This window comes from Pecten maximus, chromosome 10 (genome assembly GCF_902652985.1).
Source record: "Pecten maximus chromosome 10, xPecMax1.1, whole genome shotgun sequence".
In the NCBI taxonomy this organism is placed as follows: domain Eukaryota; kingdom Metazoa; phylum Mollusca; class Bivalvia; order Pectinida; family Pectinidae; genus Pecten; species Pecten maximus.
Window position 1 is genome coordinate 26,114,658 of NC_047024.1, and position 26,241 is coordinate 26,140,898.

The 26,241-nt window shown below is 39.4% G+C and overlaps 1 protein-coding gene across 1 annotated transcript in view; it reads left to right on the forward strand.

Annotated features, from left to right (window-relative positions):
- LOC117335705 (protein cycle-like) overlaps positions 1–26,241 on the forward strand; it is a 120,073-nt gene that overhangs the window by 76,359 nt on the left and 17,473 nt on the right. Inside the window, exons 3-8 of the mRNA XM_033895874.1 lie at positions 86–225; positions 1,081–1,152; positions 12,811–12,846; positions 15,831–15,988; positions 16,436–16,515; positions 16,804–16,896. Coding sequence (XP_033751765.1) covers positions 146–225; positions 1,081–1,152; positions 12,811–12,846; positions 15,831–15,988; positions 16,436–16,515; positions 16,804–16,896 — 519 coding nt within the window. The 5' untranslated portion in view covers positions 86–145. The remainder of the gene's footprint in view (positions 1–85; positions 226–1,080; positions 1,153–12,810; positions 12,847–15,830; positions 15,989–16,435; positions 16,516–16,803; positions 16,897–26,241) is intronic.

The following is a 26,241-nucleotide window of genomic DNA, read 5'->3' on the forward strand; positions in this document are numbered from 1 at the left end:
TGAAAGGTGCTAATTTATAATGTCCTTAATTTGTGCAATCATATAATTAGCATTATCAATAGAGTATTCACATCATATTTTACAGTTTGTCCAAGGTGACTGACTAGCGGCAGTGACTGGTGAAGCTGACTGTACATGGCGTACGATGTGTGACGCCATGATGGAATACACAGGGCTGCTGCCGCGGCAGGGAAGTTCTGAAAAGTCACGCAAGAGGACTATCAGGTACCGTAGTAACAGTCTTAATCATTACCTCCATTAGGAACAGAAAAAAACGTGATAATATTTTGTCATTAGGATTTTTTGTTTCTCAAGTATCACCAGTGAATGGGTTGATAGGCTGAACATTATAGCTACAAAGATTTCATCAGAACATTTTTTCATTTGATTCTACCACTGAAGAACTAAAAATGGGGCTCAAAACTAAAAATGGGGCTCAATTTTGCAAAAAAAAAAGAATAACCAAAAAAGAGAGGGCCAATAGAGAAGGTCAAAGAATGAATATTTAGGTTGATTGAGTGCTTTTTTCAAGTAAATTTGCTTTTAATCTTCTATGTAACCAGAAAGCTAAACGTCATTTAAGGAAAGTTTTGACTCAAATGCATGGTATTCTCAAGAGGTAGCTAGCTAGATCCCAAAATGATTGGGGGAAAACATATCGGGCAATTATTTGGGAATGGAGTCGAATGTACAGGAAAGGAGGTATACTCTCTTTATGGATCCAAGGCTAAAGGGGCTGTAGTTAAAAAATCAAAGAGTTATTTATAGTAATTTTGAATGTATTTCCCAAACATTTAAATAAGATGGTCTGTAATCGTGTTGTTCATATGTGATAAGTAGTTAAGAAATTCCTTAGTGACTATAGACAGCTTTGAGAGTAATTTTAGTAATGCTCTAAAGATCAGATGTACAATTTCTTTTAGAGATTTACATCATGTATAAAATGTTAGCTGTTTTTCAAAGAGACTTAAGGAACACATACTAACACTCATAATATGGTTTCCTTTGTTATGATCATGACCACAATTACTTTAATGCCATTTGCTGGTACTTATATGTTTAAATATTGATTTATTACAGTAACTTAGATGTTTTGGAAGACTTTGATGATGATGACAGTCTTCTGGAGACAGGATCAATGAAGATGTCAAAGTTTGTATGATTTCCATGTTAATTAAACAGCTGTAGGCTTTCATAACTGCTAAGAAACACATTTTATTCATAATGATAAACTTTATTTACTACAAAATTAAATACATATTTGGCCAAGACTAACACTCCAACTGACTGACTGTCGAAGTATTATGAATTGTTACATGTGTACCCATACAGCAGTTAAATTGCTTTCTGCCTTCTAACCAGAATTTTCATAAAAGAGAGAAAAAAACAACTAAAATGTATCCTGGACAGGATTATCTTTCAAGGTCAAAAACATTTTAATATCAAGGATAATAATTTTGTGCTTTCAAATTTTTTCTTGCTCATTCATAAATTCCAACTTACTGATTTTGAATGTGGCTGCAAACAATTGAATGAGTTTTGTAGACTTAATTAGCTGTGAAAATGACCTATTCAGGCTAAAACTACTATTGTTTTCATATCTAGCGCTGCCTGCATGCACCTACCCTTAATATTAGATTTTTTCAGGTGTGTCATGAAATATGCTAGTTAAATACATCTATAGAAACTTGGCTAGAAGGAAGCTTTGTGGAAGATGGTAAACAACCACACTACAGCTAACTAAAAACATTTACAGAATAAGTGAAACAGTTAATGTCATTTTACGATGTACATGTATGTGACGTTCAAAGCATGATATATCAAAGGACAATTTATCACCAGCTTGTGTTTCAATATCCCTGAAATTGTAGCTCCAACACTAACACATTTGGATTTAGATTTTGTTTTTATATGCCTGTCAAATCAGTCATGAGTATTATGGTGTGACGATGTCCATTCATCTATCTGTCCATCCAGCTGGCATAAATTTTCGTTTGTCTAGCAGTGATCTACTCCTACATTTTTCGACGATCTGATCATGATAGGTAGCTGTGTCTCCCAGAAAAGAGTTACAATTTGACTGTTTTTGCAACAGCTTTGTTTATTTCAATATTCATTTTACAACTGATTTCTTTAAATTTTGGCTTGCTTCATTTCAATATTCATTTTTCAACTGATTTCTTTAAATTTTGGCTTGCTTTATAATCATGATATAAAGTTGTGTTTGCTGGGGAAAAAATTTTTGATTAAATTATTTATGAAAAGAGATTGTCTTTGTTTGTTTCAGTATTTGATTTTTGTCCAGTCATCTCCTGCATTTTCCAACCAGTTTCTTTAAAACTTAGAATACATTATGATCCTGATATGAAATTGTGTGAAATTTCAAATTCAACTGTTTTTGCAAGAGTTATATCCCCTTTGTGTTTGTCGGTATTCCTTTTTAATGTCGAAGATCTGTGTTCCTGGTGGTCGCTATAATCATGATATGTTGCTGTGTTTCCCCGAGAAAAAAAATTTGAATCAACAATTTTTGCCAAAGGTTTTGCCCTTTCTTTATTTATTTGATTTTTTTATGGAGATTTCCTCCTACATTTTTCAATCAATTTCCAGAGTAATTGGTATAAAGTTATATTTTCTAGAAAATGTTCTGTCAGTTTCTGAAATTGAAATCTTAAGTAGTTTTCATCAAACTGTCAGAAAATTAGATGTTGTCTTTGTAGTGAAATGTGAGATTTATAGCATGCCAGATAGCCACTTTTAAGGTGATGCAATTCTGATTTAATACAAGATAGTATATGACAATATATGCCTTTCGACAGGCATATATCTGATGCAAATCTTATTGGTCCCCTACTACACATGTAGCTATAGGGGTGAGGGTTAATGTTTATCTGTGTAAGATATACAGCTATGAATTAATTCATGTTAGACAGGGACTGACTTCAAACTTTAAAAAAAGATCCATTCTAATTAAGTATCAGAATAGCATGCACAATATCATAAAAAAAAATGAGAGACAGTTGACTGTTAAGGGAATTTTTCATGACTTGGGTCTGTAAAAGTTAAGATATTTATATTGAATTATATTTTCTCACGAGCAAAATTGCAAGAATTTCCAATAAAGTTTTTTTCGCTAAATGACACTGAAGTAAATGTCACTAAATGATAATGTCAAAGGTACTCGCTTCCTGTAGGGAAACATCACTGTAGTTCCAAGCTTTCAGCGATATTCCTCTTGATGGGAATTAGTAATCCTTATCTCTGCAACTTTGATAAGTGCACTTGAACATGGAACATACCCACCTTTTTACTGAGAAAGAGGATAGATGCATTTAATTAATTAATTTCATAAATGGTTCCTTACTTTACTTTTATTGATGTGATTTGATTCTTCATTTCAAAGAGATCTAGACACTTTTAGTTTATTTTAAAAAAAATCAGCTTTCTTTTCTTCCAAATTTGATTTAACATATAGGAAAATATCCTTGTAAATACTTTTTAGCTCACTGGTTACGAGTAACCGTGAACTAAGGCTGTCACCCTGGCGTCGGTGTTGGCATCGGCGTCGGCGTCCCACCCTACTTTAAAATTTTTGGGATCAGTTTTTGGAAAGCTTCTAAGTCCAAAAGTATACACCTCACACCCTTTTAATTTGGTTTATACATTTGTTAGAGGTCTAGGAGTAATGTTATGGCAAAATCATGCAGAAAAAATTTGTGATTTTTTTTCGCATTTTAAAATTTTGTGAACTTAACTTTTTTAACACCAAAATCCACTTTAAACTTTTTTAACACCAAAATCCACTTTAAAGTTTTTGGGGTAAGTCCAAAATTATGCTCTCACACCGTTCTAATTTGGTTATATGCATTCATTAGATGTCCAGGAGTGATGTTATGGCAAAATCATGCAAAAAAAATTGTGATTTTTTTGGCATTTTACCATTTAGTGGACTTAATTTTTGTGGCACAAAAACCCTCTTCAAAGATTTTTAGCCCACCATCATCAGATGGTGGGCTATTCAAATCGCCCTGCGTCCGTGGTCCGTCGTCCGTCCGTCCCTCCGTCCGTCCCTCCGTCCGTCCGTAAACAATTCTTGTTATCGCTAATCCTCAGAAAGTACTGAAGGGATCTTTCTCAAATTTCATATGTAGGTTCCCCTTGGTGCCTAGTTATGCATATTGCATTTTGAGACCAATCGGAAAACAACATGGCCGACAGGCAGCCATCTTGGATTTTGACAATTGAAGTTCGTTATCGCTATTTCTGAGAAAGTACAGAAGGGATCTTTCTCAAATTTCATATGTAGGTTCCCCTTGGTGCCTAGTTATGCATATTGCATTTTGAGACCAATCGGTAAGCAACATGGCCGACAGGCAGCCATCTTGGATTTTGACAATTGAAGTTTGTTATCGCTATTTCTGAGAAAGTACTGAAGGGATCTTTCTCAAATTTCATATGTAGGTTCCCCTTGGTGCCTAGTTATGCATGTTGCATTTTGAGACCAATCGGAAAACAACATGGCCGCCAGGCAGCCATCTTGGATTTTGACAATTGAAGTTTGTTATCGCTAATCCTCAGAAAGTACTGAAGGGATCTTTCTCAAATTTCATATGTAGGTTCCCCTTGGTGCCTAGTTATGCATATTGCATTTTGAGACCAATCGGAAAACAACATGGCCGACAGGCAGCCATCTTGGATTTTGACAATTGAAGTTCGTTATCGCTATTTCTGAGAAAGTTATGAAGGGATCTTTCTCAAATTTCATATGTAGGTTCCCCTTGGTGCCTAGTTATGCATATTGCATTTTGAGACCAATCGGTAAGCAACATGGCCGACAGGCAGCCATCTTGGATTTTGACAATTGAAGTTTGTTATCGCTATTTCTCAGAAAGTAATGAAGGGATCTTTCCCAAATGTCATATGTAGGTTCCCCTTGGTGCCTTGTTATGCATATTGTATTTTGAGACCAATCGGAAAACAACATGGCCAACAGGCAGCCATCTTGGATTTTGATAATTGAAGTTTGTTATCGCTATTTCTGAGAAAGTACTGAAGGGATCTTTCTCAAATTTCACATGTAGGTTCCCCTTGGTGCCTAGTTATGCATATTGCATTTTGAGACCAATCGGAAAACAACATGGCTGATAGGCAGCCATCTTGGATTTTGACAATTGAAGTTTGTTATCGCTATTTCTGAGAAAGTACTGAAGGGATCTTTCTCAAATTTCATATGTAGGTTCCCCTTGCTGCCTAGTTATGCATATTGCATTTGAGACCAATCGGAAAACAACATGGTCGACAGGCAGCCATCTTGGATTTTGACAATTGAAGTTTGTTATCGCTATTTCTCAGAAAGCACTGAAGGGATCTTTCTCAAATTTCATATGTAGGTTTTCTTGGTGCCTAGTTATGCATATTGCATTTTGAGACCAATCGGAAAACAACATGGACAACAGGCAGCCATCTTGGATATTGACAATTGAAGTTTGTTATCGCTATTTCTCAGAAAGTACTGAAGGAATCTTCCTCAAATTTCATATGTAGGTTTCCCTCAGTGCCTAGTTATGCATATTGGGACCAATTCGAAAACAACATGGCCGACAGACAGCCATTATCGCTAAATCTTAAATTCTATATATAATAGGTTCCCCTGGTTTGAAAAGTACTAGCTATAGAGGGCTGTTTCTGAATTTACACAGATTAGTAAGACTTAGAGGAAGGGAAAAGTAGAGAAAAGATCAATCTGACATGGAACCTATAAAGATCATTCAATGGTGGGCGCCAAGATCCCTCTGGGATCTCTTGTTGGGGTAAGTTTTGGAAAGCTTATAATTCCACACACTTCTTATTTGTACATCCATTAGAGGTTATGTGACGTACAATTTCAAAATGACATGCTTATACATACATAAAAAATGAATGCATAGTGTGATTGCTGCCGCTGGTATTTAAAAAACAGGAACACAAGAAAATTTGCTCCGAAAACCACAAGTGTGGGATCTCTAGTTCCATGGTTTTAAGCTTAAACCTTAATTCTTTCAGGACAACACTCCGTTGAATGTTTCTCACATAGATGAAATTTCCATTTTCCTTAGTAGAGCATTATGTACTGATTTCTCTATATATGTCGCCAAAACAAAGTTTGGGGAGACTGTGATTGCTCCGTTTATTATTATTATTAGGTCCCCCCAACCTCACTTTCACATTTTGATAAAATGTCCACCATTTCCTGCCTTCTGATTGGTCGAATATAAATAATGTTCAATTTCATTAAAAATTAGTATATAGGGGTATTTGGGAGTTAGGGCCATGAATACAACTCCATAGGTTTGATGAAAATTGGGACCGTATATATATTCAATGAAACTTTACACGAGTGGTGGTGTATGACCAGCGATGCAAGAACATTTTGTTTCCAGAATAGTCAAACAGTCAGCTTGGCAGAGGTCTCTGTTGGGTTGAAATCTAGATATTGTCCGATTTTGATGAAAATTGGTATATAGGAATAATATGACATCACAAACACTATATCTTTATCAACTTCTTTATTTACCACTGCAGGGGTAGAATTGGGGACATATGTAACAGTTCCATCCATCCGTCCTTCAGTCAGTCCCTCCGTCTGTCCTTCCAGATTCACTTTCCGCACAATATATCTTTTGAAGGAATGATCAGATTTTGATGAAACATGCTTGGTAGATTTATTATCTAAATCCCTTGCTCAATTTCGATTATTGGCATATTTAATTAGGCTACTGTGATCTGATTGGATGATTGCTTTCTGCACGATAATTTTTAAAGGAATGATTGGATTTGATGAAACTTGCTTGGTAGACTTTTTACTAATTATATTGATTACTTTCAAAGGAACTTGATGACTGAACACCAACACATATAATGATTCTTAATGCTATGTCATGTGTTTCATGTTTTTATGCATGTTGCCCACTTTAATTTCATGTAATACGATACAGTAAAACTCACTTGTGTTGAACACGCTTGAAACGAATACATCGGATGAGTCAATTGTTTCATTCGGTTCCGATTTTTTCTCTTCTTTATCTTAGTAAATTAAACACGGATGATTCGAACACTGTTGAATCGAATACTGCGGTTGTGTCGAATATATTTTGTGGTCCCTCCCTTCTAAACAATACCAAAATTTCCATTTTGGTGTCGTCATGCTTTCTCAGGTAAAATTTGCTGACATCGGCCTGATTGACCGAATGTGGCCAATCAGCTGTAACGGTGTTACCAGAGCCTATTGTTAGTTTCTGGCTGTCGGTCGCACATCATCCCATTGTTTATACAGGTGCACTTATGAAGTTTCAGTTTCTTTTTTTTCAGTTTCTTTTATTAGTTTAAGTTTTACAACTTATCACTAAAATGTAACAACCATATATAATACGCACCCTAGCGGCTAGCACACCCTCACCCACTCACACCCACAGGCTCTCCCTCTCTCAACCACCTACCCACAAAACATTAAAAATACATAGACAGCATTATTTTAAGCATTCGTGTGTACATACATTCCATGTATTACAATACAACCTAATATTAATCGTAATTGATTTATATACACACAGGAAATTAACATATAATTTTCCATATATAAAGTATACAGGAGAGTGTCGAATGACATATAAATTTATACTAGATACAGTCGAATCTGTATTAAGCGACCACTCAAGGGAAGTTGAAAAACGGTCTCTTAATGGAGAGTGGTCTCTTAATAGAGATGGTATCTTAAATTTAATAAATGTTCATAAGTTTCATTTAAACAACTTCTTCTCAATAACCAAGAGGCCCAGGGACTTGATATTAGGCCTGTAGCATGCTGGGATCAAGGGCTACCAAGTTTGTTCAAAGAAATGACCTTGACCTTCATTCAAGGTCACATTGGGCAAATAGGCTGTAATCTTCAAACAACTTCTTCTCAATAACCAAGAGGCCCAGGGACTTGATATTGGGCCTGTAGCATGCTGGGGTGAAGGGCAAAAAAGTTTGTTCAAATAAATGACCTTGACCTTCATTCAAGGTCACATGGGGCAAATAGGCTGTAATCTTCAAACAACTTCTTCTCAATAACCAAGAGGCCCAGGGACTTGATATTAGGCCTGTAGCATGCTGGGGTGAAGGGCTACCAAGTTTGTTCAAATAAATGACCTTGACCTTCATCCAAGGTCACAGAGGTGAAATAGGCTATAATCTTCAGACAACTTCTTCTCAATAACCAAGAGGCCCAGGGACTTGATATTAGGCCTGTAGCATGCTGGGGTGAAGGGCTACCAAGTTTGTTCAAATAAATGACCTTGACCTTCATTCAAGGTCACAGAGGTGAAATAGGCTATAATCTTCAAACAACTTCGCAATAACCAAGAGGCCCAGGGACTTGATATTGGGCCTGTATCATGCTGGGGTGAAGGGCTACCAAGTTTGTTCAAAGAAATGACCTTGACCTATCATTCAAGGTCACATGGGTCAAATAGGCTATAATCTTCAAACGACTTCTTCTCAATAACCAAGAGGCCCAGGGAATTGATATTGGGCCTGTAGCATGCTGGGGTGAAGGGCTACCAAGTTTGTTAAAATAAATCACTTTGACCTTCATTCAAGGTCACAGGGGTCAAATACACTATAATCTTCAAACAACTTCTTCTCAATAACCAAGAGGCCCAGGGACTTGATATTGAGACTGTAGCATGCTAGGGTGAAGGGCTACCAAGTTTGTTCAAATAAATGACCTTGACCTTCATTCAAGGTCACATTGGTCAAATAGGCTATAATCTTCAAACGACTTCTTCTCAATAACCAAGAGGCCCAGGGACTTGATATTGGGCCTGTAGCATGCTAGGGTGAAGGGCTACCAAGTTTGTTAAAATAAATGACCTTGACTATCATTCAAGGTCACATGGGTCAAATAGGTTATAATCTTCAAACGACTTCTTCTCAATAACCAAGAGGCCCAGGGACTTGATATTGGGCCTGTAGCATGCTGGGGTGAAGGGCTACCAAGTTTGTTAAAATAAATGATCTTGACCTTCATTCAAGGTCACATGGGTCAAATAGGTTATAATCTTCAAACGACTTCTTCTCAATAACCAAGAGGCTCAGGGACTTGATATTGGGCCTGTATCATGCTGGGGTGAAGGGCTACAAAGTTTGTTAAAATAAATGACCTTGACTATCATTCAAGGTCACATGGGTCAAATAGGCTATAATCTTCAAATGACTTCTTCTCAATAACCAAGAGGTCCAGGGACTTGATATTTAGCCTGTAGATATTTAGCCTGTAGCATGCTGGGGTGAAGGGCTTTAAAGTTTGTTAAAATAAATGACCTTGAATTTCATTCAAGGTCACATGGGTCAAATAGGCTATAATCTTCAAAAGACTTCTTCTCAATAACCAAGAGGCACAGGGACTTGATATTGGGCCTGTAGTATGCTGGGGTGAAAGGCTACCAAGTTTGTTAAAATAAATGACCTTGACCTTCATTCAAGGTCACATGGGTCAAATAGGTTATAATCTTCAAACGACTTCTTCTCAATAACCAAGAGGCCCAGGGACTTGATATTGGGCCTGTAGCATGCTTGGGTGAAGGGCTACCAAGTTTGTTTAAATAGATGACCTTGACCTTCATTCAAGGTCACATGGGTCAATTAGGTTAAAATCTGTAAAAGACTTCTTCTCAATAACCAAGAGGCCCAGGTACTTGATATTGGGCCTGTCTGTAGCATGCTTAGAGCCAAGAGCCAAGACCCGATCTTAGGCCAATAGTATGCTGGAATGAAGGACTAAAAAATATATTGACATGAATAAACCTAGCTTACTCTGATATTTGAATAAAGTTGTTATCAGCATAGTATCTGTAGAAATGACCGCAATCAACTGCAAATTTGCTCTAGAGCTAGGTGAGCGATACAGGCCCATTGGGCCTCTTGTTTTTACAAAAGGGTGAGAATCATTAACATCTAAGCAGTGTGTGAAAAGCCGAGAAAGCTAGATACTGTCAGAATGCATGGTGATACCTATTTATATAAGTTGCCACTGAATCGATGAATAACAAGATTTCTTGGTAGCTTCAGCTCCTGTGAATAACAAGTTTTTAGCCCACCATCATCAGATGGTGGGCTATTCAAATCGCCCTGCGTCCGTGGTCCGTGGTCCGTCCGTCCGTCCCTCCGTCCGTCCCTCCGTCCGTAAACAATTCTTGTTATCGCTATTTCTGAGAAAGTGCTGATGGGATCTTTCTCAAATTTCATATGTAGGTTCCCCTTGGTGCCTAGTTGTGCATATTGCATTTTGGGACCGATCGGAAAACAACATGGCCGACAGGCAGCCATCTTGGATTTTGACAATTGAAGTTTGTTATCTCTATTTCTGAAAAAGTATTGAAGGGATCTTTCTCAAATTTCATATGTAGGTTCCCCTTGGTGCCTAGTTGTGCATATTGCATTTTGGGACCAATCGGAAAACAACATGGCCGACAGGCAGCCATCTTGGATTTTGTCATTTGAAGTTTGTTATCTCTATTTCTGAGAAAGTATTGAAGGGATCTTTCTCAAATTTTATATGTAGGTTCCCCTTGGTGCCTAGTTATGCATATTGCATTTTGGGACCGATTAGAAAACAACATGGCCGACAGGCAGCCATCTTGGATTTTGACAATTGAAGTTTGTTATCTCTATTTCTGAGAAAGTATTGAAGGGATCTTTCTCAAATTTCATATGTAGGTTCCTCTTGGTGCTTAGATATGCATATTGCATTTTGGGACCGATCAGAAAACAACATGGCCGACAGGCAGCCATCTTGGATTTTGACAATTGGAGATTGTTATCGCTATTTCTGAGGAAGTACTGAAGGGATCTTTCTCAAATTTCATATGTAGGTTCCCTTTGGTGCCTTGTTATGCATATTGCATTTTGGGACCAATCGGAAAACAACATGGCCGACAGGCAGCCATCTTGGATTTTGACAATTGGAGTTTGTTAACGCTATTTCTGAGGAAGTACTGAAGGGATCTTTCTCAAATTTTATATGTAGGTTCCCTCTGGTGCCTAGTTATGCATATTGCATTTTGGGACCAATCGGAAAACAAAATGGCCGACAGGCAGCCATCTTGGATTTTGACAATTGAAGTTTGTTATCGCTATTTCTGTGAAAGTACTGAAGGGATCTTTCTCAAATTTCATATGCAGGTTCCTCTTTGTGCCTGGTTATGCATATTGCATTTTGAGACTAATCAGAAAACAACATGGCTGACAGGCAGCCATCTTGGATTCTGACAATTAAAGTTTGTTATCGCTATTTCTGTGAAAGTAATGAAGGGATCTTTCTCAAATTTCATATGTAGGTTCCCCTTGATGCCTACTTATGCCTATTGCATTTTGAGACCAATAGGAAAACAACATTGCTGACAGGCAGCCATCTTGGATTTTGACAATTAAAATTTGTTATCGCTATTTCTCAGAAAGTAATGAAGGGATCTTTCTGAAATTTCATATGCAGGTTCCCCTCAGTGCCTAGTTATGCATATTGCATTTTGAGACCAATCAGAAAACAACATGGCTGACAGGCAGCCATCTTGGATTTTGACAATTGAAGTTTGTTATCGCTATTTCTCAGAAAGTAATGAAGGGATCTTTCTAAAATTTCATATGCATGTTCCCGTCGGTGCCTAGTTATGCATATTGCATTTTGAGACTAATCAGAAAACAACATGGCCGACAGGCAGCCATTTCGGATTTTGACAATTGAAGTTTGTTATCGCTATTTCTGTGAAAGTACTGAAGGGATCTTTTTCAAATTTCATATGTAGGTTCCACTCAGTGCCCAATTTTGCACGTTGGGACCAATAGGAAAACAACATGGCCGACAGACAGCCATTATAGCTAAATCTTAAATTCTGTATATAGGTTCCCCTTGTTTGAAAAGTACTAGAGGGCTGTTTCTGAATTTACACAGATAAGTAAGACTTAGAGGAAGGGAAAAGTAGGGAAAAGATCAATCTGACATGGAACCTATAAAGATCATTCAATGGTGGGCGCCAAGATCCCTCTGGGATCTCTTGTTTAGTGTGGAATTTCAATGTTTTCTCCTTAAACAATTGTCCGTAAACAATTCTTGTTATTGCTATTTCTCAGAAAGTACTAAATGGATCTTTCTGAAATTTCATATATAGGTTTCCCTTGGTCCCTTGTTATGCATATTGCATTTTGGGACCAATCGGAAAACAACATGGCCGACAGGCAGCCATCTTTGATTTTGACATTTGAAGTTTGTTATCGCTATTTCTCAGAAAGTACTGTAGGGATCTTTCTGAAATTTCATATGTAGGTTCCCCTTGGTGCCTAGTTATGCATATTGCATTTTGGGACCAGTCGGAAAGCAACATGGCCAACAGGCAGCCATCATGGATTTTGACAATTGAAGTTTGTTATCTCTATTTTACTGGGTACTGAAGGGATCTTTCTCAAATTTCATATGTAGGTTCTCCATGGTCCCTCGTATTGCATTTTGGGACCAATCTGAAATAACATGGCCGACAGATAGCCATTATCGCTAAATCTCAAATTTCATATAAAGGTTCCCCTTGTTTGAAAAGTACTAGAGGGATGTTTCTCAATTTACACAGATTAGTAAGAGGAAGGGAAAAATAGAGAGAAGATCAATCTGACATGGAACCTATCAAGATCATTCAATAGTGGGCGCCAAGATCCCTCTGGGATCTCTTGTTTAGTTCATGTAATAGTGTTTGTCCTGGTTTATTTTGTGTGTCATTAATTTGTCATCTTAATCTGTTACAGGATGTCCTTCGATTCTGTCTCAAACCCTGGTGATAGGTAAGTTTAACACTGTTTATAAGAAGCTTCATTTGAAATGATATGGCTGTTTATCAGAAAACATCTGTGTGAAATAAGTATCTTCATTTAGATATTCATTTTAAGTTGGTGATACATATACTATAGTGCCCATTGGTGAAGGAAAACTGGTGCCCTTTATTGATTAATCTTGTTAGAAGATGTCGTCTACACTTTGACCTGAATAAATTTCCTGTTCACCCTAAGAGTGGAATCTGCAATTTTCACATTATGAGATTTTGGATAGGCAGTTTGTGAATATTTTCTTCAATAAATTTATGATCTTGATGATTATGCTTAAGGATGATCTTAGATTCTGTCTCAAAATCCAATTTGATTGGTATAAGCAAGATTTTATAAACTGTTATTTTCTGAAATTGTCTCAAAGCAAAATATTCTATATTGAATGGTGTTATTAGCTCACCTGCCCGAAGGGCAAGTGAGCTTATGCCATGGTGCGGCGTCCGTCGTCCGTCCGTCCGTCCGGCCGTCCGGCGTCAACTTTTTCATTTAAACAACTTCTTCTCAATAACCAAGAGGCCCAGTGACTTGATACTGGGCCTGTAGCATGCTGGGGTGAAGGGCTACAAAGTTTGTTCAAATAAATGACCTTGACCTTCATTCAAGGTCACATGGGTCAAATAGGCTATAATCTTCAAACGACTTCTTCTCAATAACCAAGAGGCCCAGGGACTTGATATTGGGCCTGTAGCATGCTGGGGTGAAGGGCTACTAAGTTTGTTCAAATAAATGAACTTGACCTTCATTCAAGGTCACATGGGTCAAATAGGCTATAATCTTCAAACGACTTCTTCTCAATAACCAAGAGGCCCAGGGACTTGATATTGGGCCTGTAGCATGCTGGGGTGAAGGGCTACAAAGTTTGTTCAAATAAATGACCTTGACCTTCATTCAAGGTCACATTGGTCAAATAGGCTATAATCTTCAAACGACTTCTTCTCAATAACCAAGAGGCCCAGCGACTTGATATTGGTGCTGTAGCATGCTGGGGTGAGGGGCTACAAAGTTTGTTCAAATAAATGACCTTGACATTCATTCAAGGTCACATTGGTCAAATAGGCTATAATCTTCAAACGACTTCTTCTCAATAACCAAGAGGCCCAGTGACTTGATATTGGGCCTGTAGCATGCTAGGGTGAAGGGCTACAAAGTTTGTTCAAATAAATGACCTTGACCTTCATTCAAGGTCACATTTGTCAAATAGGCTATAATCTTCAAACAACTTCTTCTCAATAACCAAGAGGCCCAGTGACTTGATATTGGACCTGTAGCATGCTGGAGTGAAGGGCTACAAAGTTTGTTCAAATAAATGATGTTGACCTTCATTCAAGGTCACATGGGTCAAATAGGCTATATTCTTCAAATGACTTCTTCTTAATAACCAAGAGGCCCAGGGACTTGATATTTGGCCTGTAGCATGCTGGGGTGAAGGGCTACAAAGTTTGTTCAAATGAATGACCCTTGACCTACATTTAAGATCACGGGTGAAATCTGCTTAAATCTGTAAACAATAATTTTGTGATAGCCAAGAGCCTCCTAGACCAGATATTAGGCCAATAAAATGCTGGAATGAAGGACTAGAAAATTTATTAGTATGAATAAACCTAGCTTACTATGATAATCAGCATAGTATCTGTAGAAATGAACTCAATCAACTTCAAAGTTGCTGTAGAGCCAGGTGAGCGATACAGGCCCATTGGGCCTCTTGTTCATAAATGATACAAATACAGATTCATAATTACTAGGGCCTTTTAGTGAAAGCAGGTGCCCTCCAATGTTAAAAAACATACAAATTTGAATATTCATGTTTCAAAAATTATTTTTCAAAATATCTAATTTGAGTATTTGATTGATACTTTTAGAAAATTGACTTTAGATTTATGGAGACAATAACAGATTAAAGTGAATTTATTATTAGCAATATTAAAATTGTATTTAAATTTAAAACCTCACCTTCAGATACAAAAGCTAAAAAACATCACTTGTCTGACTTCTGATTTGAAAGGTGAAATTGATGGTTTGACATGACAGATTATGCTGGTTAAGTTATAATGAAACATTTTACACGTTGACCATAGTTATACTGTTTTGATCATCTTTGTCTTACACATTGTTGTAATTTATAGTCTGTATGCCTTCTTTATGTCAGTTAAAATTTACATTAATTTTAAATTGATACACAGCTCCTCTTCAGTCCTCTTGAATTCATCACAAGTTGATACTATATTCAATCAGCAAATACATATATTATGAGATGTAGCATTGATCATTGCCAGGTATTTTCCCTGTTAAGCCAGCAATAAACTCATGCCTAGTAATAAGCCATTACCCATATAATTTATTGCTGTTAAGTCAAAACTACTAGCAAATGTAAATCCTATATCCTGTGATTGAGGTCAGTACAACATTAACATTTCATTAGAGATACGTGGTAAGTTCTTTGTGCAAGGGGATTTGTATCTTCTGGGATGTCTTGTTTTGGCCTGTTTTATAATCAAAACTGTAGTCGCTATTTCTTGGAATTAATTAATTTGAAAGTGACAATTGCAGATAAATAAAATTCTTGCCTACTTGGAGTTGAATGTTGAAAACAATTTGTAGCATAAAATTACACTGATAAGAATCATTTCTTCACAATTTATTTTCTTGGTGAAAAAAATGTTCTCAATATATGCACATGTATAAATTATTGCAAACAAATTGTATTTTTGAGGATTTCAACTAACACAATTGATAGACTCCATCATGATGGCAAATTAATGAATGAAAATCTTTATACAATTGTATCAAATTTTGAGATCAGTTTTATGAAATATTTTGTCTGAAAATTGTCATGGGACCAATTGATGGCAGTGTATTGTTTTGAAATTATAATGAAACAATGCTTCAACTGCATGCCACTCTGACTTTTATTTGAAATTAGCTTCAAATTGCTTTGATTACAGACAGAACCATAGCGAGATTGAGAAGCGAAGACGGGACAAGATGAACACTTATATTATCGAGTTGTCTTCACTTTTACCGATGTGTAGTTCTATGAGCCGAAAGCTAGACAAACTGACTGTGCTACGGATGGCTGTACAACATCTGAAGTCATTGCGAGGTGAATTATTAAAAATTTGTAGCTGACTCGCTTACGTTAATGTATCCTATGGATTTTCATTTTGCTCCCCTTGGAGGAGGTTTCATTGAGAAAGAAAAAAAGATAACATATTTAATCAATTTGTTATGGGCTGTCAAGTTGGGTTGTGGTAATACACTTACCTTTCCTAGGCAACCATGGTCGAATTCCTTGATCGGATGTTACAAGGTATTAGAGTCACCTCCCCAACCACGTTGGTTATCCCCAGGTACTCTGTTTCCTCCAACATTGAGACCTTTCGTCGCATGCTTCTATCTGGGTCAACAAGAGTAATTAATATTGGTTGATGCAATTTCTTTCTCAGTTTGTTACTACACTGTGTGATACTAGTGCCAAGTGTTAAATTGTAGACATCATACATGGTTTATATTAATTACTTTTAATACATTTATCATCTTAAATTTTCAGGATCTGCCAGTGTCTGCTCAGAGAAAACATCACGACCGTCATTTCTTTCTGAGGATGAAATGAAACATCTAATTCTAAAGGTAATTAAAAAGGTTTATATACAGTAACAAACTTTGTTTTTTAATTTCAACAAATAATCATAATACTTCACACTGGTAATTGACTTTTAAACTATAATCAAATTACTAAAATGTAAAAAAGTATCTGGGTTATAATAGATATACCAGTCTATCCATACAAAAATGTATCCAGCATATGAAAAATAAAAAGGGAAAGAATGAAAATATGATATATTTCTTTATTATGATAATCTTTTAAACCTTCGTCCTATAAATTATTGGCTTGAATTGGCTAATTCATCTTCATAGGCTGCTGAAGGCTTCCTACTTGTGGTGAGCTGTGACCGTGCCCGAATCCTGTACGTGTCGGAATCTGTGAAAAATGTCCTCAGCTACTCAAGGGTAGGGTTACTGTACTATTTGTCTCCATTCAGTTCTGGTTATATTGCATTGTTTCAATATTTTTATATCGATGATCAATTAAATTGTTTGTTTTTTATCTGTTTCTTCATCAAATAGGGAGAGGGGGCTTATTTTTGTTTACCCCGTTTGTTATTAAGTCCCCGAAATGAAGCCAATCTGCACTGCTGTGGATAATTTGGTTTCTGATTGTTGAAATTAAGAAGATATTGCTAAATTTCATTTTAAATCTAATATGTTTTAATATGGAGGTATATCTTTTTACACTACAAACACTGATGCAATATCCATGAATTTTCATTAACTCATTGGTCACCATTGAGTGACTCTTATTGATGGAAATTTGAAGATGTATTTTGACGTTAAAGCAATATGGTGATTTCAACTACTAATTATTTGAGGTTAGTTTTAGGGTCATCTGTAAGAGTCCCAAGTTTAATCATTCTGAGGACTGTCTCATTATCCCCATATACTTTAAACCAACTTATTATACCCCCGCAAAGAATTATACCCTTGCAACCAAGTTAGGGGGGTATACTGGAATCAGGTTGTCAGTCCGTCCGTCCGTCCGTCCGTCCGTCCGTCTGTCCGTTTTTTTTCTTCTGCACAAAAATGATTGAAGGAGATGAAGGATTTGTATCAAATTGGAACTGATGATTCCTCATGCATCCTAGATCAGATGTGTAGTATTTCATGCAAATCGAATTCAAATTTGGCTGTTAGGCGGCCATATTGGATTTTAACATTAACATGAAAATACTGGATCTTTGTTGTTTTTAACTGTTCACTATTCGATTATGCAAAGTTGTCAAGAAATAAACCAAGAGTTAACTGACAGACTCATAGTTCAAGGTCACAAGTTCAAAGGTCAACGGTCAAGGTCATCCTGGGTTGGCTTCAAAATGCCAGGTAATCGACCCTTTTGGATTTTAGCAGTCAAAACAATTTTGACATTTTCTTATCAATGAATGATCTTGTTTTTGATATGCTTTTATATAAATTTGAAACATTAGTTATAGCAGATTGCAGAATTGTTTATTAGGGCCCCGCATCAAAGATGCGGTGCCCTATAGTAATCAGGTTGTCTGTCTGTCCGTCTGTCTGTCCGTCTGTCCGTTTTTTTCTTTTGCGCCAAATTATTGACAAGAGTTGGAGGATTTCGGTGAAAATTGGTACATAGTGGTATTTAGGGAAGCCAAACACAATGGTACCACTTACAAAATCGTCTGTTGCCATGGTAACAAATGGAGGTTTCTGATTGGTTGAAATTTCGATATTGTTCGATTTCGGTGAAAATTGGTACATAGTGGTATTTAGGGAAGCCAAACACAATGGTACCACTTATGAAACCGTCTGTTACCATGGTAACAAATGGAGGTTTCTGATTGGTTGAAATTTCGATATTGTTCGATTTCGGTGAAAATTGGTACATAGTGGTATTTAGGGAAGCCAAACACAATGGTACCACTTACAAAATCGTCTGTTGCCATGGTAACAAATGGAGGTTTCTGATTGGTCAAAATTTAGTTATTGTTCGATTTTGGTGAGAGAATTGGTATATAGGGGTTTTGAGGGAACAATGGTTCACCTTTCCAAAACCTGTGTTGTCATGGGAATGAAACAGAGGCTTCTGATTGCGGCGAAAATTGGTACATACAGGTATTGAGGGAAGCCGATTTTCGATGATGTAACATTTTACATATTGACATAAAACCACAATACACACATACATATACAATACTATTACAGTCTTCCATTAGCATAATTTATGACTTATGCAAAGTTGGTCACAATCAAACAAGATATCAACTGACCAAAGTTCAAAGTCAATGGGTCATATGTTAAGGTCGGATTGACATTTTTAGCTCACCTGGCCCGAAGGTCTGAAGCATACTTGGGTGAAGGGGAACCAATTTTGTATAAACGGTGGGTCTGGCCCCCCACAGGCCTTAGGGGCGGGGCCCAATAGGGGAAATATAGCAAATTCTTTAAAATCCTTCTTCTTCTGTAGAAATGAAGGGATTTGATTCATATTTGGTCTGAAGCATCCTTGGGTGAAGGGGAACCAATTTTGTATAAACGGTGGGTCTGGCCCCCCAGGGGCCTTAGGGGCGGGGCCCAATAGGGGAAATATAGCAAATTCTTTAAAATCCTTCTTCTTCTGTAGAAATGAAGGGATTTTATTCATATTTGGTCTGAAGCATCCTTGGGTGAAGGGGAACCAATTTTGTATAAACGGTGGGTCTGGCCCCCCAGGGGCCTTGGGGGTGGGGCCCAATAGGGGAAATATAGCATATTCTTTAAAATCCTTCTTCTTCTGCTAGAATAAAGGGATTTGATCCATGTTTGGTCTGAAGCATCCTTGGGTGAAGGGGAACCAATTTTGTATAAACGGTGGGTCTGGCCTCCCAGGGGCCTGAGGAGCGGGGCCCAATAGGGGAAATATAGCAAATTATTTAAAATCCTTCTTCTTCTGTAGAAATGAAGGGATTTGATTCATATTTGATCTGAAGCATCCTTGGGTGAAGGGGAACCAATTTTGTATAAACGGTGGGTCTGGCCCCCCAGGGGCCTTAGGGGCGGGGCCCAATAGGGGAAATATAGCAAATTCTTTAAAATCCTTCTTCTTCTGTAGAAATGAAGGGATTTGATTCATATTTGGTCTGAAGCATCCTTGGGTGAAGGGGAACCAATTTTGTATAAACAGTGGGTCTGGTCCCCCACGGGCCTTAGGGGCGGGGCCCAATAGGGGAAATATAGCAAATTCTTTAAAATCCTTCTTCTTCTGTAGAAATGAAGGGATTTTATTCATATTTGGTTTGAAGCATCCTTGGGTGAAGGGGAACCAATTTTGTATAAACAGTGGGTCTGGCCCCCCAGGGGCTTGGGGGTGGGGCCCAATAGGGGAATATAGCATATTCTTTAAAATCCTTCTTCTTCTGCAGGAATAAAGGGATTTGATCCATGTTTAGTCTGAAGCATCCTTGGGTGAAGGGGAACCAATTTGTATAAACGGTGGGTCTGGCCTCCCAGGGGCCTGAGGGGCGGAGCCCAATAGGGGAAATATAGCAAATTCTTTGAAATCCTTCTTCTGTAGGAATAAAGGGATTTGATCCATATTTGGTCTGAAACATCCTTGGGTGAAGGGAAACCAATTTTGTATAAACGGTGGGTCTGGCCCCCCAGGGGCCTTAGGGGCGGGGCCCAATAGGGGAAATATAGCAAATTCTTTAAAATCCTTCTTCTTCTGTAGAAATGAAGGGATTTGATTCATATTTGGTCTGAAGCATCCTTGGGTGAAGGGGAACCAATTTTGTATAAACGGTGGGTCTGGCCCCCCAGGGGCCTTAGGGGCGGGGCCCAATAGGGGAAATATAGCAAATTCTTTAAAATCCTTCTTCTTCTGTAGAAATGAAGGGATTTTATTCATATTTGGTTTGAAGCATCCTTGGGTGAAGGGGAACCAATTTTGTATAAACGGTGGGTCTGGCCCCCCAGGGGCTTGGGGGTGGGGCCCAATAGGGGAATATAGCATATTCTTTAAAATCCTTCTTCTTCTGCAGGAATAAAGGGATTTGATCCATGTTTGGTCTGAAGCATCCTTGGGTGAAGGGGAACTAATTTTGTATAAACGGTGGGTCTGGCCTCCCAGGGGCCTGAGGGGCGGGGCCCAATAGGGTAAATATAGCAAATTATTTAAAATCCTTCTTCTTCTGTAGAAATGAAGGGATTTGATTCATATTTGATCTGAAGCATCCTTGGGTGAAGGGGAACCAATTTTGTATAAACGGTGGGTCTGGCCCCCCAGGGGCCTTAGGGGTGAGGCCCAATAGGGGAAATATAGCAAATTCTTTAAAATCCTTCTTCTTCTGTAGAAATGAAGGGATTTGATTCATATATGGTCTGAAGCATCCTTGGGTGAAGGGGAACCAATTTTGTATAAACAGTGGGTCTGGTCCCCCACGGGCCTTAGGGGCGGGGCCCGATAGGGGAAATATAACAAATTCTTTAAAATCCTTCTTCTTCTGTAGAAATGAAGGGATTTGATTCATATTTGGTTTGAAGCATCCTTGGGTGAAGGGGAACCAATTTTGTATAAACGGTGGGTCTGGCCCCCCAGGGGCTTGGGGGTGGGGCCCAATAGGGGAATATAGCATATTCTTTAAAATCCTTCTTCTTCTGCAGGAATAAAGGGATTTGATCCATGTTTGGTCTAAAGCATCCTTGGGTGAAGGGGAACCAATTTTGTATAAACGGTGGGTCTGGCCTCCCAGGGGCCAGAGAGGCGGGGCCCAATAGGGGAAATATAGCAAATTCTTTGAAATCCTTCTTCTTCTGTAGGAATAAAGGGATTTGATCCTTATTTGGTCTGAAACATCCTTGGGTGAAGGGGAACCAATTTTGTATAAACGGTGGGTCTGGCCCCCCAGGGGCCTGGGGGGTGGGGCCCAATAGGGGAATATAGCATATTCTTTAAAATCCTTCTTCTTCTGCAGGAATAAAGGGATTTGATCCATGTTTGGTCTGAAGCATCCTTGGGTGAAGGGGAACCAATTTTGTATAAACGGTGGGTCGGCCTCCCAGGGGCCTTAGGGGCGGGGCCCAATAGGGGAAATATAGCATATTCTTTAAAATCCTTCTTCTTCTGCAGGAATAAAGGGATTTGATCCATGTTTAGCCTGAAGCATCCTTGGGTGAAGGGGAACCAATTTTGTATAAACGGTGGGTCTGGCCTCCCAGGGGCCTGAGGGGCAGAGCCCAATAGGGGAAATATAGCAAATTCTTTGAAATCCTTCTTCTGTAGGAATAAAGGGATTTGATCCATATTTGGTCTGAAACATCCTTGGGTGAAGGGAAACCAATTTTGTATAAACGGTGGGTCTGGCCCCCAGGGGCTTGGGGGTGGGGCCCAATAGGGGAATATAGCATATTCTTTAAAATCCTTCTTCTTCTGCAGGAATAAAGGGATTTGATCCATGTTTGGTCTGAAGCATCCTTGGGTGAAGGGGAACCAATTTTGTATAAACGGTGGGTCTGGCCTCCCAGGGGCCTGAGGGGCGGGGCCCAATAGGGGAAATATAGCAAATTCTTTAAAATCCTTCTTCTTCTGTAGAAATGAAGGGATTTGATTCATATTTGATCTGAAGCATCCTTGCATGAAGGGGAACCAATTTTGTATAAACGGTGGGTCTGGCCCCCCAGGGGCCTTAGGGGCGGGGCCCAATAGGGGAAATATAGCAAATTCTTTAAAATCCTTTTTCTTCTGTAGAAATGAAGGGATTTGATTCATATTTGGTCTGAAGCATCCTTGGGTGAAGGGGAACCAATTTTGTATAAACAGTGGGTCTGGTCCCCCACGGGCCTGAGGGGCGGGGCCTGATAGGGGAAATATAACAAATTCTTTTAAATCCTTCTTCTTCTGTAGAAATGAAGGGATTTTATTCATATTTGGTTTGAAGCATCCTTGGGTGAAGGGGAACCAATTTTGTATAAACGGTGGGTCTGGCCCCCCAGGGGCTTGGGGGTGGGGCCCAATAGGGGAATATAGCATATTCTTTAAAATCCTTCTTCTTCTGCAGGAATAAAGGGATTTGATCCATGTTTGGTCTAAAGCATCCTTGGGTGAAGGGGAACCAATTTTGTATAAACGGTGGGTCTGGCCTCCCAGGGGCCAGAGAGGCGGGGCCCAATAGTGGAAATATAGCAAATTCTTTGAAATCCTTCTTCTTCTGTAGGAATAAAGGGATTTGATCCTTATTTGGTCTGAAACATCCTTGGGTGAAGGGGAACCAATTTTGTATAAACGGTGGGTCTGGCCCCCCAGGGGCCTGGGGGGTGGGGCCCAATAGGGGAATATAGCATATTCTTTAAAATCCTTCTTCTTCTGCAGGAATAAAGGGATTTGATCCATGTTTGGTCTGAAGCATCCTTGGGTGAAGGGGAACCAATTTTGTATAAACGGTGGGTCGGCCTCCCAGGGGCCTTAGGGGCGGGGCCCAATAGGGGAAATATAGCATATTCTTTAAAATCCTTCTTCTACTGCAGGAATAAAGGGATTTGATCCATGTTTAGTCTGAAGCATCCTTGGGTGAAGGGGAACCAATTTTGTATAAACGGTGGGTCTGGCCTCCCAAGGGCCTGAGGGGCGGAGCCCAATAGGGGAAATATAGCAAATTCTTTGAAATCCTTCTTCTGTAGGAATAAAGGGATTTGATCCATATTTGGTCTGAAACATCCTTGGGTGAAGGGAAACCAATTTTGTATAAACGGTTGGTCTGGCCCCCAGGGGCCTTAGGGACGGGGCCCAATAGGGGAAATATAGCAAATTCTTTAAAATCCTTCTTCTTCTGTAGAAATGAAGGGATTTGATTCATATATGGTCTGAAGCATCCTTGGGTGAAGGGGAACCAATTTTGTATAAACAGTGGGTCTGGTCCCCCACGGGCCTTAGGGGCGGGGCCCGATAGGGGAAATATAACAAATTCTTTAAAATCCTTCTTCTTCTGTAGAAATGAAGGGATTTTATTCATATTTGGTTTGAAGCATCCTTGGGTGAAGGGGAACCAATTTTGTATAAACGGTGGGTCTGGCCCCCCAGGGGCTTGGGGGTGGGGCCCAATAGGGGAATATAGCATATTCTTTAAAATCTTTCTTCTTCTGCAGGAATAAAGGGATTTGATCCATGTTTGGTCTAAAGCATCCTTGGGTGAAGGGGAACCAATTTTGTATAAACGGTGGGTCTGGCCTCCCAGGGGCCAGAGAGGCGGGGCCCAATAGGGGAAATATAGCAAATTCTTTGAAATCCTTCTTCTTCTGTAGGAATAAAGGGATTTGATCCTTATTTGGTCTGAAACATCCTTGGGTGAAGGGGAACCAATTTTGTATAAACGGTGGGTCTGGCCCCCCAGGGGCCTGGGGGGTGGGGCCCAATAGGGGAATATAGCATATTCTTTAAAATCCTTCTTCTTCTGCAGGAATAAAGGGATTTGATCCATGTTTGGTCTGAAGCATCCTTGGGTTAAGGGGAACCAATTTTGTATAAACGGTGGGTCGGCCTCCCAAGGGCCTTAGGGGCGGGGCCCAATAGGGGAAATATAGCATATTCTTTAAAATCCTTCTTCTTCTGCAGGAATAAAGGGATTTGATCCATGTTTAGCCTGAAGCATCCTTGGGTGAAGGGGAACCAATTTTGTATAAACGGTGGGTCTGGCCTCCCAGGGGCCTGAGGGGCAGAGCCCAATAGGGGAAATATAGCAAATTCTTTGAAATCCTTCTTCTGTAGGAATAAAGGGATTTGATCCATATTTGGTCTGAAACATCCTTGGGTGAAGGGAAACCAATTTTGTATAAACGGTGGGTCTGGCCCCCAGGGGCTTGGGGGTGGGGCCCAATAGGGGAATATAGCATATTCTTTAAAATCCTTCTTCTTCTGCAGGAATAAAGGGATTTGATCCATGTTTGGTCTGAAGCATCCTTGGGTGAAGGGGAACCAATTTTGTATAAACGGTGGGTCTGGCCTCCCAGGGGCCTGAGGGGCGGGGCCCAATAGGGGAAATATAGCAAATTCTTTAAAATCCTTCTTCTTCTGTAGAAATGAAGGGATTTGATTCATATTTGATCTGAAGCATCCTTGCATGAAGGGGAACCAATTTTGTATAAACGGTGGGTCTGGCCCCCCAGGGGCCTTAGGGGCGGGGCCCAATAGGGGAAATATAGCAAATTCTTTAAAATCCTTTTTCTTCTGTAGAAATGAAGGGATTTGATTCATATTTGGTCTGAAGCATCCTTGGGTGAAGGGGAACCAATTTTGTATAAACAGTGGGTCTGGTCCCCCACGGGCCTGAGGGGCGGGGCCCGATAGGGGAAATATAGCAAATTCTTTTAAATCCTTCTTCTTCTGTAGAAATGAAGGGATTTTATTCATATTTGGTTTGAAGCATCCTTGGGTGAAGGGGAACCAATTTTGTATAAACGGTGGGTCTGGCCCCCCAGGGGCTTGGGGGTGGGGCCCAATAGGGGAATATAGCATATTCTTTAAAATCCTTCTTCTTCTGCAGGAATAAAGGGATTTGATCCATGTTTGGTCTAAAGCATCCTTGGGTGAAGGGGAACCAATTTTGTATAAACGGTGGGTCTGGCCTCCCAGGGGCCAGAGAGGCGGGGCCCAATAGTGGAAATATAGCAAATTCTTTGAAATCCTTCTTCTTCTGTAGGAATAAAGGGATTTGATCCTTATTTGGTCTGAAACATCCTTGGGTGAAGGGGAACCAATTTTGTATAAACGGTGGGTCTGGCCCCCCAGGGGCCTGGGGGGTGGGGCCCAATAGGGGAATATAGCATATTCTTTAAAATCCTTCTTCTTCTGCAGGAATAAAGGGATTTGATCTATGTTTGGTCTGAAGCATCCTTGGGTGAAGGGGAACCAATTTTGTATAAACGGTGGGTCGGCCTCCCAGGGGCCTTAGGGGCGGGGCCCAATAGGGGAAATATAGCATATTCTTTAAAATCCTTCTTCTACTGCAGGAATAAAGGGATTTGATCCATGTTTAGTCTGAAGCATCCTTGGGTGAAGGGGAACCAATTTTGTATAAACGGTGGGTCTGGCCTCCCAAGGGCCTGAGGGGCGGAGCCCAATAGGGGAAATATAGCAAATTCTTTGAAATCCTTCTTCTGTAGGAATAAAGGGATTTGATCCATATTTGGTCTGAAACATCCTTGGGTGAAGGGAAACCAATTTTGTATAAACGGTTGGTCTGGCCCCCAGGGGCCTTAGGGGCGGGGCCCAATAGGGGAAATATAGCAAATTCTTTAAAATCCTTCTTCTTCTGTAGAAATGAAGGGATTTGATTCATATATGGTCTGAAGCATCCTTGGGTGAAGGGGAACCAATTTTGTATAAACAGTGGGTCTGGTCCCCCACGGGCCTTAGGGGCGGGGCCCGATAGGGGAAATATAACAAATTCTTTAAAATCCTTCTTCTTCTGTAGAAATGAAGGGATTTTATTCATATTTGGTTTGAAGCATCCTTGGGTGAAGGGGAACCAATTTTGTATAAACGGTGGGTCTGGCCCCCCAGGGGCTTGGGGGTGGGGCCCAATAGGGGAATATAGCATATTCTTTAAAATCCTTCTTCTTCTGCAGGAATAAAGGGATTTGATCCATGTTTGGTCTAAAGCATCCTTGGGTGAAGGGGAACCAATTTTGTATAAACGGTGGGTCTGGCCTCCCAGGGGCCAGAGAGGCGGGGCCCAATAGGGGAAATATAGCAAATTCTTTGAAATCCTTCTTCTTCTGTAGGAATAAAGGGATTTGATCCTTATTTGGTCT